The 12302-nt window shown below is 44.5% G+C and overlaps 1 protein-coding gene across 1 annotated transcript in view; it reads right to left on the bottom strand.

Moving 5' to 3' along the window:
- Window positions 1-11236, bottom strand: part of LOC142572320 (regulator of G-protein signaling 7-binding protein-like) — a 126670-nt gene extending 115434 nt beyond the window's left edge. The window contains exon 1 of the mRNA XM_075681330.1: window positions 11042-11236. Coding sequence (XP_075537445.1) covers window positions 11042-11074 — 33 coding nt within the window. The 5' untranslated portion in view covers window positions 11075-11236. The remainder of the gene's footprint in view (window positions 1-11041) is intronic.
- Between the last annotated feature and the right edge of the window lie 1066 nt (window positions 11237-12302).

Genomic DNA, 12302 nt, shown 5'->3' with positions numbered 1-12302 from the left:
CCACATAGAACGGTGGGGACCTTATGCGCGCTACACTAGAATGCGCGGCGTGTCCAGAGGGAAACGCGAGAGGGAAGCTCGGGCCGCAGTGAACGGCTCATACGCGACGCGTTTTTGGTTGCGGCTCTTTCAGTTTTGTCCGTTGGCCTTCAAGGCGGATCACCGTGCGACAAGAAAACAACTTACGAATCTTACCAAATCTTTTACCGATCTGCGCAGATGCATACACGTCTAGTAGTTTGCAAGCATTAACACATTAACAATCTTACCAATCTTCACAAAATAATTATTCTATTTTTGCTTTCGCCGCCAATTACGTGTTTTCTCATAATTTGTACATATATAACATATGAATCTTACACATCTCACATTTTTCGCAATATACACTAGTTTCATAGTTACATATCACTAAACAAATAATGAGTGATCCTCACAATAATGAATCTCCCACCACCAAATTACTTGCTCACCACCATTTGAATGCTAATCGCGTTAACGACTATAAACATTTGCAAACAATGGGCCCTGCCTGAATTTATTTTTTTCAATATTTTTTTTGTTTGATAAGTGGGACTCTTTATCTATGCTGCTTGTTGTATGCGCGTGGTATACGGTACAAAGTCTTACGCCGCAGTGTTTTTCTCCATCCTTCTTTTTTTTTTTTGTTATATCAGATTATCTGGCCAAACAAACTCACAGAAAGGAACGTTAGTTAAATTCAGGAGACGCTGCTGCTAGTTGTGCAATGGCTCTCGAATAAAAAACACGTGATTAAGCGTTTCCTGTAGCATCATGGTCGCGTAGCCAGGATACTGGCCTTTCATAACAAAAGGTTTCCAGGCAGAAAACTGAGTCAGGCGTTGCATAATCCATCTGTTTAAAAATTTTTCACGTGACCTTTTCACCTGTTCTTCTTTTTTCATTACGGCCGACGTCCCAGCCTTACACGTCCCCGATAAATGAGTTGATTTGGGCAACTTATATTCGCATCTACTGCGCCACTGCCGCCTTTGGACGCTTTTCCGGGCTCATAGGCAGACGTGAAATGCAGGCCGCATTTATAAGTACAACTATTTCACTGAGTACCCAATTCCCTAAGCAAAGTTTCTATCCCTCTCCCAAATTATTATTATTTTTATTATTATTATTATTATTATTATTATTATTATTATTATTATTATTATTATTATTATTATTATTATTATTATTATTATTATTATTATTATTATTATTATTATTATTATTATTATTATTATAACGTCATACTAACTTTCGTGTTCTATACGGGCCCTGACTACAAGAGCTTTCCCTTGTTTCGCAATTGAAGAAAGGTGAAAAGCTGGCCACTGGTGAGCAACCTGCAACAAATTAAGCTTGATTAGAACAGGACGCTCTCGCGGAGTTTAAGCTGTAGCGGCGTGAAAGGTTAGCACTGCACTTTGTCAGCAGTCGCCGTCTCGTATTCGCGCTCTTTCCTGTAGCAATATGGCTCACATTTCCGTGTTGCCGAGATGTGCGCCGATGACTTTACATGTGGAAGTTTTTCGCTCTTCGTATGATCTTCTTTTTTTCAACCTTCTGCTTCTGACTAAAGGGCCCTTCTAAGAAGTGTGATGACCGTCCTCCTATTTTGTTTGTTTTATTTTAGTTGTATATACTCTATAGTTCCTTGCATTACTGTCGCACTTCATATATATCGCACACATTTATTCGTTTGCAATTACTTGCTATATTAACGTTGTGCTCTTTGTTGCCATTGCTATGTTGCCTATAATGCGTTAATTGCTGTATTTTCATTTACTCAAGGGAGGTCCCCCTTGAGGGTTTTATAACTCTTGGACCTCCTCCTGTACTAATGTTGAAGGAATAAAATAAGTAAAAAAAAATGAAGCAGACTAGTGCGATTTTGCAGAATCGCAGCTAAATTTCCCGCGAAGCTGTTTCCTTTGTACAGTTGCAATAATTTCAGTGGTCTGTAATTAAATCGCATATTTTAAAATGTCGCCCGTGTCTGACTGGTCCACTGGAAACCTTGGCCGCACAATGCGCTTTTGAGAATTTGTTAAGAATCCTTTTACAAAGGCCAGTGATTTATCCAGACACATTTTACTCCGTCAGAACATGGGCCACATGGTCGCATGGAACGTGGCTTCCCACTTTTTCTCGCTAAATTAGATTTCGGTTGCGTTCGCAGTTCTACCAGGGCAGCGGGATAAATTCTGCGTTGTTCGTAACACATAGCTACAATGCTCCTACTCGTGTGCATACGTAATTTGCTATTAATGCCGTAATTAGTACACGTATTTTGGATATCTCCTCGGAATCATCATAACCTGTCTCTATATTTTTATGTTTTCTTGGCATTAGGAAACACGGACGAACAGAGAGAGACAACAAGAATGCCAGCGTTTTTGTTGTCCTTCTCCGGCCGTCCGTGTTCGTTTCTGCTCTGGAACGATGTTCCATAATGTCATTCACAACCAACAAGCACAGCTGTCCATGCTTAGCAAGTTGTCTTGTTTAGTTCACCGAGGACAACAGGGAAAGCTACACTGAACTTTGCATAACGTAAAAAATATGGGTTCTGTTGTTACTTGCACCGCATTTAGTTAGACCAGGAACTCTAAAGTTTCGCCACACAGTGCATTTAACGGGACCCCGATATCCATTAAATGCGAACTTGTTGTGCCGTAGAGTTATGCAGGAACATTGACATGCTTAGGTAAAAACTGCTGTACGATACTTTAGAACACTTGATGCAGCATATATATATATATATATATATATATATATATATATATATATATATATATATATATATATATATATATATATATATATATATATATAACACGAGATGCATTTGTTCCACGTACATTTAACTTCGCACAGAGAATTGAAGTAACATTCCTTCCATTTTGGTTAAATTTGATTTCTATGGCACTTGCTGTTCTGCCAGGGCAACGAGATAAATTCCGTGCCCCTCGTAAGACTAACTCATACCGCTCCGAAGCATTTACATATGTAATTTTTGTAAAGGACGCAATTAACCAACTCAATTCAGAATTTGCTTACACATCACCCATTACCTAAACTTTACATTCAGCAAACATAAATAAGATGCCTCGTTTATTTCATCGAGGGTACAGGGAGAAGTTCATATCATGCATAAAAAAATCAAAGAACAAGGGTTCAAGAAGTATTTGTAACGCTCCTAATTGAGCCAGAAATGTTAAAATGTTGCGAAACATTGGACATAATATGGCGCCCATTTCAACTACTGAATATAAAGTCTGTGTAACACAGTACCTTTCGGGACTTTGAGAAATGTAGCTGGTAACAGTAACGTGACAAATTCTAACAGATGCTTAAGGAATTTTTGCAAACGCTATAGTTGATCCACGACATTAAAATTAGCTCACGAATTTGTCATAGTAATAAGCATCATTTTTCTTCGTTTTATCTTGTTTGTAGCCACCCCAGCGCAGCGTAATCATATTTCTCTGCTCGTAAAATACACTCCTCATGCTCTGGACTACTTGCATACGTACTTTATTGCAAAGGCCACCATTAACCCACACACTTAGAACTTTGCCGACACATCAGACCATGTTCCTTATTTTCGCTAAACGTAAACAAGGTGTGTTGTTTAGTTCACAAAGGACACCGGAGAAACCAACTGCAAACCCCTTACGACGCAAGAAAATAGAGTGAAACGAGAGTTCAGTAATTATTTGCAACACTTCAAATTAAGCAAAATACGCGAAACATCTATAACAGGTTCAAATTAACGTTCCCCTTATATTCATTAAATTTGAAGTTAGTGCCTTATACAGTTGTTTAAGGACTTCACGAAATACTGCGGAAGTGGGAGTAAGACACCTTAAAAAGGCTTGATTAGAGAATTTTCGCAATGGCAGTGTTTTATCTATGCGCATTAAGCTGCGCACAGGGATTTCCCATAAGTACTCTCTCGTTTTCGTTAAACGTTATCTTGGTGTCACTTGTAATTATGCCAGAGCTGCGTACCACAATTCGTGCCGCTCGCGAAGCTGGATTATATACGCCCAGCAGCGTCTAAACACGTAATTTATATAACATGATCTTTGCTACGCACAACTCACAACGTCCCGCTAATTTTTTTGCCATATCTGAAGTTTGTTTAGTGTAGAGTTCCCTTGGGACACTGAGAAACATAGCGCGAAATCATCACGCTTTCAAAAATCACGCTTTCAAGCACTCGATAAGTAATTTTCTTTAAGGGAGCATGCAATACATATGCATTCAACTTCACACACAAGTTTCCCATATCGTTCTTCCGGTGCTAGGTAACTGTGATCCTAGTTGCCTTTATTCTTAAGGCAGCGTGCTAAGTTTTGCGCACGCTGATAACGAACCGGAGCACTCGTGCACGTAATTTATTGCGAAGGCCGCAACTTACCCCAACCCATCACATTTTCCCCGTACGTTAACCATAAAGTACCACTTACTTTCGTCAAATATAAAGAATGTGGCTAGTTTAATTCGCCGAGGACATCGAAGGAACCGACTACGAACCCTTAATGACGCATGAAAAGAGGAAACATAATGAGGGATCAGTAATTATTTGCAGCGCTTATAACGAAGCCGGTAACCTGAAAGTTTCACGACACATTAAACTGAATGTCTTTTGTTTTTCGAAGAAAATGAAGTTGGTGTCTTGCACATTTGTTTTAGGACTCTGGGAAACACTGCGAATACTGGTGGTATGATACTTTGAAACTCTTGAATAAGTACCTTTCTACAAAGGCTGCGATTAATTCTGCTCAATTTAAACAGTTAGCATTCGTCCCTTACAATATTCTTCCTTCTTTAACGCAATATAAACACTGCGCCTCGTCTATTTTTCCGAGGATGTCGAGAAAAAGCAACCGCATGCATAAAAATTGGTTGAAGACCAGTCTGGCCCCGATATATGGCAAACATTACACTTCTGTCATTTATGGTCGTCCCAGGAATATTGGGTAACTATTTAAGCGTTATAATGCGTCTAATTGAGCCAAAAACAAGAATTTAGCAATTCTTATTTAACTCCTGATTGACACACGCACTTCATAATTTGCGTCAATTTTGCCCCAACCCCTTTCCCCATTACCCACATTCCTGTAGAAACATAAATTTTATGAATAATGTGGTCTTTTCCCCCGAAAACTGTGGAAACTAGCGCATAACGTTTGTGAGCGCTTCTAGACGCATTAAAACCTTCTATGTAAAGAATTATGATTAAACGTAAGCCTGCAATTAAGTTTTGGTGGTTCGCAGCGAGTTCATGTGCTTAGCCGGCACGTTTTGCTTGAATTTTGACGAGGTCTACAATATAAAGTGTAGTGTAAATGGAACTGTGAAATGAAAGCTGCGAATTTGGCACCACCTAAGCTACTCTCGATAATGGACACAGCATCTGAAATGGCAAACAACGTGTTTGAAAAGGAGCAAAAGAAATGAAATTGACATCAAAGGACCGACAGGAAGACTAGTTGGAAATGAACACTTGGAAGTGGCAATCTGATTCCACCAGCGTCTTAAAAAAAAACAAAGAGAACGCCTTCCTCTTTAAAAGCGGTATGTATGTCTTGAACGAAAGCGTGTAAACAGAGCAGGCTGGCAAAAAATAAATAAAATCATGCAGGTGACATCTTGCCTATGCAGGTTTGAGAGAATGCGCTGAAACGAAGTCGTAGCGCTTAAAGAACTCACAAGAAAAAGAATTCAATACAACAGGTGTTACGAGCCAAAGACACAATCCGTAAGTCACGCTGTCGTGGGTTACTGCGCTTTCATTTATGACCCCCTGAGGTTCTTTAACGCGCACCTAAATCTGAGCCCACGATCGTCTTCCCATTTCGCCCCCATCAACATGCGGCCGCCACGGCGGGGATCGAACAGGCGACCTCGAGCTGAGCAGCGCAACGCCGTAGCCCCAAAGGTACAGTGGCGGATAACTCATAAAGAAAGAAATAGTCGCGATTATCAGCAGCTGTGAAGAGAAGCATACGTGTGCGATTTACATTTACGAAGTGTCACGCGAAATGTACTGAAATACACATAGGCGGATGTGTCACAGTAGGCAATGTGTGACGACTGTGAGAATAGCCTAATTAAACGCTGGCACGAAGGATGTGCAAAGAAGGTAGTAGGGATTGGCCGAGATAACAACATCCAGGAGGGGAGGATGAATCGAGGAAGTATTTCTAGTTCAACAAGGTCCTCGCATTTCTGGTGTACGACACGAATGGATCGCATATACATCTACAGAAAAACGGCATAGCCCAACCAGCAGCAGTGCTGTATAGAAATGAGACCATCACGCCGAAGACGTCTAACGCTCAGACTGTTGAAGTGGCGCGAGTGGCGGAAGTGAGGAATCCGAGACGTATTCGTGGAGTGGCACGGAAAGTAGAGTGGAGAACAAGCATGTCCGAAAGAAGGCAATGAAAGCAAAGGAGAACAGCATCGGCGAGAAGGGAATGAAGATTGATTAAGGCGGCAAGAAAGACGTGGGTTCGGGACCTGGAAAAGGTAACACGGCAATAACTGAATGATCTATCCAGATGTCGTGTAAAATATTTGCCAACAAAACAACATCAAAAATATTAGAGCGATGGATATAAGGAAAGGAGTGTCGGGAGAGGTACATTAGTATTAAAATAAGCGATTTGGCTTTACAAAAGCTTTAGGTAAAGCGATCAGGTTCCTTAATAAGGCAGAACGCAGCACCCTCTCACAACATATATATATATATATATATATATGTGTGTGTGTGTGTGTGTGTGTGTGTGCGTGTGTGTGTGTGTGTGTGTGTGTGTGTGCGTGTGCGTGTGTGTGCGTGTGCGTGTGTGCGTGTGTGCGTGTGTGTGTGTGTGTGTGTGTGTGTGTGTGTGTGTGTGTGTGTGTGTGTGTGTGTGTGTGCGTGTGTGAGAGAGAGAGAGCTCTCCCGGACATTTCTGTAAGTACTGTCGAAACGAGAGAAGTTTTTGCTTTCTAAATAATAATCTTGGACAAACTAGAAGCACAGAATCGTTTACAGACGCTATCTCTTTACCGAATACGTACAGTGAACGCCACTGCGCGCGGTCGCCGCGATGGAGTCTCCCGAACCGGCTTCTTGCGTGAAAGGTAGGTAAACACTGAGAGCGAACTATGTGAAATATGTTCTTATAGTGTTTGTATAACTAAATGGAGCGTAATAGAATGAAGCCTCAATGCAGCGATCGCACAGATTCGCAGCGACCGACTGCGCGTCTGCATGCTTGTCTGCGCACTGTTTCACTTTCGCCGCGTGCGCATTTTCGCACCGTGCCATGAGCTTTAGGCCGCATAATATGAGCATTTGACAGTATACAAGCAACCATTGTTGTGTGGGCGCTATCAGAGCTGTTCAAAAATAATTTCATTGTAGAAACCTTGACGCCTACGGGGATGTGCCGTCGCGATGATTCAATCTTTTTTTTTTCAATACATTTACATTACTTTTACATTTCAATATTATTTCTCGAGTTGCATCGCACTGTATGTTTATCGATGTTCTCAGCGTGCTATTTCCCGCTGCTTCTTTTTTGTAATCCAGTGCATTAATTCATAACACAAACATGACCTTATGTCATACTTTTTTATAATGTGCTTCTTACGCTTCCTTTCCACTCCAGTGAACATGCCAGTATCTATAGCATCGACAAGTTCATCGACCAAACCGCCATGACATTAGTCGGGTAGCGGACTCGGGCGAGCGTCTCAGTGCGCGTTTTCTGAAGATCGCAGACCGGGCGCCGTAGCAGAAATCTTCCTCGCGTCTGTGCTTGCTGCATACCCGAGTTGCAGCCGATGGCTGTTTGCCGGTTTTATGTTTCGCGAGCCAAGCTTCACGCAGCTTGACCTCCGGCTACATGTGAATAAGGCTTACACCGGGCTCCGTTGCGTACGTCCGGCATTGCGGCACCGAGCAGTAGCCTACTATGTCGCGCGCCTTCAAAGGCAGCCACTACCTATTGTAATGCTTTCAAGCGTTGTAAAGAAGACACTCGAAGCGGGAAAATTTCGCCACTAAATGAGGACCGCTGCGTATGAGGGAATTTAAACTTTCCTTTTCAGCTCGCTTCGGCGCTCCCGTAGCAGCCGACGCGGCCGCTATGTCCACGTGATCCCTAATAGCACGTCACGCCGACGGTGGCGCCAGCTTTTCCAGCGGTAGAGCTCGAGGCCAATACATCGACAAAAAGAACAAGCGATCGGTGTTCTTTCCCTTCAAGCGGATCTTCAGTTTCAGGCAGATAAGCGCTTCTGGCAACCTTCCTCGCTTACACTCTGAACGCGTCGCTATCTACGTGACTTCTGTAAGCGATGTGGGCGAAGAAACACGCCTTTCAATACATGCGCTTCTCCGCAAAAAACACCCTTAATTTTTGTTTAAAACTCCGACCCCGTGACGCTCGTTTCCGACGGTCTTTTTTATGTTTGTTATACGTTTTCTTCGTTTTTCTTCTTTTTTTTTCTGAGACAAACAGCGGGTATATGTCTTGCTGCAACGTAACTGCGCTGTTTCCGCGGACGAAATCATCACCAATACGTACCGGCGACCGTGTGGAGTACAATTCAGTTGGTATTACAGCGCAGTCGCCTCTCAGTGCGAAATGGAAGCGGCAGCGTTGTATCCGGTGCACTTAGGTAGCGACACCGCTTGAAACCGCTTGAACATCGCCTAGTTCGCTTTGGCAGCTTTCCGCGATTCATTTCACTTGTAATCATGTCGTCAGACGTTTCCCTTGCGTTAGCGCACTGAAAACTAAGCTTCTGAGCTCCATTTTATTTCAAGAAGCATCCCTATACAGGTCGTACTGCAAAAAAGCTCTGTTCGTGTCGCTCACTGCAGCATAGTCCGAACAATCTACACAAGTTAGTACAAAATCAGGGCCTTCAGTGACTCCTAACTGCTTATTTAAATATAGTCGCTTATTTTCTTTCGTCTTCAACAGCGGCGAGCATTGGGAAGAGCGTAACCAGCATACGCGTGTCACGTTGCAAAAAAGGAAAAAGAAGAAAAAATCTCGCAGCTGCACCGACTTACATTGGTCATCGCGCAGCTGTAAGCGCCATTGTTAGATACCTCTGAACCAGCGCGAGTTGCTAGAAAAGGTTGAAACAGAGTCACCCAGCAACAATAGGCAAATATATATGTACGCGTTCGGAAGCTCGCTGCAAGATATATGTCGTTTGGTGATTCACGTTAACGTCGTTATAGATTTTTCTGGGGACAGAATACGACTCAGGTTCGAACTTCGAAGCCAGAAAGATGACGTACTCATTGTCCAGCAGGCATGCTCTCCACGCGTGTGAGTCAGCAGCCGGAGGAAACAAGTGAAACAGCCTCTTATAACTTACAAAATCAATCAGTTCTTCACTGAATCGCTCGGTCAGTGTGGTTCGGTCTGTTGTTAAAATGAAACAGAGAGAGAGAAAGCAAGGAGAGGTAAGGTTGGGAAGTCGACAAGATGAGCGCCCAATTTGCTACCCTACGCTGGGGTTGAGGGGAAGGGGAGCGCCAAATTACTGTTTCGGCAACTCGACTGCCGCTCAGTTTTTACACGAAGGCCTCTGCAACAGCATTTTACTAATATACGCCTACCTAACGTTTCACGTCAAGCAGCATTTCCAACAATAAAATGGTCGACATACGTTTTGTATACTAATTAGGAGAGAGACAAGGAAACTTAATGAGAGGAAAAAACGAAGAGGTTGGCAGGAGGAGAGTGTCTGGTCTGCTAATTCACGCAGGGCTGAAGGGGCAATAACGGCAAGTAGAGGAGGATGAGGAGCGGTGACGAAGGAAGCGGGAATGGATGGAAAGACAGGGAGGTTAGTAGTGATGATGAAAAAATACTATGTTATAAGCACCTGCTGTCTGATCAGCTTAACTTGATCATTGCCCCCTGACAACTGCGTGACAAGGCATGAACTATATATATATATATATATATATATATATATATATATATATATATATATATATATATACACGCACTCTATCTATACCTGCACCTCTATATGTCTAAACAAATATATGGAGGAGGAGGAGGAGGAGAAGGAGGAGGGTGTTGCGCGCCAAGGCAGAAGAAAAATAGTTTGTTTTCGTTTAACGTGGCATATCAGGATCGTTGACTTCGAGGGTCAACGTAGCAGAAGGCTCTCGTTTAATTTTCACTACCCGTGGCCTCTTCAGTACGCAGTTATCTTTCTCTGCTATACACGAGCCCTTTTTACAACCAGCCCCGTTAGCAAAGTGCGGCCGCCGCAGCGATTCCCACGGCTCCGTGCTCAGAAGCGGAGCACCACCGCCAAAGTCACTGCCCCTGATATATATACATACCCAAGCAGGAAAGCCACCGCGAGTATAAATTCACGCATTTTGGCCGCAATAAACGCGCGCTCTTCGTGTGTCTTGTGTAGTTGCTGCCGCGAACATAACTTTACACCCGAGTCCTGTCGCGTACTTTTACGACGGTCTCGCCTTGCGAAAGAAAGGCCGCGCGCAGTGTGTTCATCACCTCCCGTTGTGTCGTTTGGCAGCCAAAAGGTCAGCAATGTAAGCAACGCTCGAGGGGAGCGTTCATCGACCAGAGAAAGACCGAGCGAGAGGAACACTAAAAAAAGGACCGCAAGAGCTTAGACCTGTTGGAGTTAACGTCCCGTAACTGCACAGCGAGTTGCGAAGGAGGCCGTGGTGGGGGGCTCCGGATTCCATCAGAGGTTCTTTAACGTGCACCCAAAGCGAGATACGTGAATTTCCTTGCATTCCGCTTCCATCGCAACGTGGCTGTCGCGGACTGGAATCGAACCCGCGACGTGGCGCTGAGAGTAGCGCGACGTCATAGCCACCGAGCCGCCGCGACGGGTGAGAAGTACCGACAATGACGGGACGTTTGTCCACGCACCACTGCGCACCTCACGCGCGTCTCTCGAGCGCCCAAGCCTCAGCTGGCAGCCGCGCGTATGGACCTCCAGACGTTACCTTGTGCTGGTCCCGGGCGGAGCCTGTAGCCATGAACCAGACCGAGGCGTCGTCCCCGACGCGACGTGGCTTGTCGACGACGACGTGACCGCGTGTTTCGAGCGGCCCGTACCGCTCCGACACCAGCAGGCTTTCCCTCCACACCTCTCGGCGTGCTCTGCAGCGTCCCACCAGGTGCTGCTTTTAATGACGCGCCGCGCCGCGTGCCAGATCCCGCCCGCCGGCCCGGCTTGAGCGAGAGGGAAACAGCGAGCGTTGTTGAGGCACGAGAGAAGCGGGAGGGGGGAGAGGGCGCGACCTAGCGGTCAGCCAGAACTCCCCTCCGCACGTCCGCTCTCGTTCTTTATTTTCCCTCTCGCTCTCGTTCACTTCTTCCACCCCCCACGCCCTCTTTCGCAGCGAGTTGTCGGCCGGCGGCACACGGCAAAACACGTGCCTGCTTGTGACGTCGCCGTGGAAAGCACAAACCCGCGTTCGATGGAGCGCGATCTAGCCGTGTTTACAGCGACGTCGCCGCCTACTTGCAGCAAGCTGTCATGGCACGGCATTCGCTGTTGCTTCGCCGAGAAACGCTGTTCGGTGTCGAGAATTTATATGGGAAACGCATGGCTTTCGTCGCCCGGTGCCTCTTCTTTGGTATTATATTTTCTTAACCTCCCCGTCGTGAGCTTTCTTCCTTTTCTTTTGCCACGAGGGGCAGGCCGCAGCAGACGGCTTCCATCGCGCCCACTCAGGCCGCGTGCTCTACGTTTTCAGCCAAGGAATTTGCTTGAGCCATAACCGCGGGCTAAAAGAGGCTAATTCGTCCGGTTCTCGGCCTTGCTAAACAAAACCCAAGCTTAGCTCAGCTGTTCTATAAGCAGATCGTTTTTTAGGTTGCCATCAATCTCTATGTGCCTGTAAATGTGGAGTATCTCGTTTTCTCATCACTTCCTGAAAAAAAGTGCCTCTTTCATATCTTTTTTCTACTTTCTTATTTTAAATCGAAGTTGCCCGCCTATTTATGCAGCGAGAGAGGGAGTTTTTTTTTTCAAGTTCTTTGTATACATATGTTTAAAGAAAACTAAATATTTGTTATGCTCACGAGTACTTGGGTATCATTAATGCACTTTAGAATAATTACATACAAAAAAATTTTTGAAGGTTATTTTCACTTCAAGGAAAAGAGGGAATCGAGACAAAAAGGCTTGTCGCCTGAATTGGCCTCGGCTGCCCGTACATAGCTGGCACGGTAAGCAAGACTCCACATGGAATACAGCAA

The sequence above is a fragment of the Dermacentor variabilis genome, chromosome 2 (assembly GCF_050947875.1).
Source record: "Dermacentor variabilis isolate Ectoservices chromosome 2, ASM5094787v1, whole genome shotgun sequence".
NCBI classification, from domain to species: domain Eukaryota; kingdom Metazoa; phylum Arthropoda; class Arachnida; order Ixodida; family Ixodidae; genus Dermacentor; species Dermacentor variabilis.
Note: the sequence above shows the minus strand (reverse complement) of the source record. Positions and strands in the feature narration are given on the sequence as shown.